A 362-nucleotide genomic window follows, 5' to 3' on the forward strand; every position below is an offset into this window, starting at 1 on the left:
GGCTCCGGCGCGCGGCGCTGAGGGCGGCACCACAGGCCTTGGCGAAGATGTCCCCGATGTTCTCCTGGAACCTGGCCGAGCACTCCATGTAGGACACGGCGTGAACCTGCCGGGCCATGGCCTCTCCCTGCGGGGAGCCGTGGGGTCAGACCCCCCTGGGGACCCCAGATGGTCCCACCAGCCCGTGCTGGGGGACATCCCCGGCACATTGGGGTGGTGGCACTTGCCTGCTGGTAGGAGATGGGCTCCAGGCGTCCGTCTTCCAGCTTGGCCAGCACCTCCCGGTCCTGCCGCAGGTCGGTCTTGCAGCCCACCAGCAGCACTGGGACCCCCTTGCAGCAGTGGTTCACCTCGGGGTACCA

The 362-nt window shown here is 69.1% G+C and overlaps 1 protein-coding gene across 1 annotated transcript in view; it reads right to left on the reverse strand.

Moving 5' to 3' along the window:
• Positions 1 to 7: 7 nt before the first annotated feature.
• The window catches only part of LOC104497614 (rho-related GTP-binding protein RhoF-like), a gene marked incomplete at both ends in the record, with an annotated part of 690 nt that continues 335 nt past the window's right edge, over positions 8 to 362 (reverse strand). Inside the window, 2 exons of the mRNA XM_010140884.1 lie at positions 8 to 127; positions 228 to 362. Coding sequence (XP_010139186.1) covers positions 8 to 127; positions 228 to 362 — 255 coding nt within the window. The remainder of the gene's footprint in view (positions 128 to 227) is intronic.

This window comes from Buceros rhinoceros, unplaced genomic scaffold (assembly GCF_000710305.1).
Source record: "Buceros rhinoceros silvestris isolate BGI_N320 unplaced genomic scaffold, ASM71030v1 scaffold45507, whole genome shotgun sequence".
Lineage (NCBI taxonomy): Eukaryota > Metazoa > Chordata > Aves > Bucerotiformes > Bucerotidae > Buceros > Buceros rhinoceros.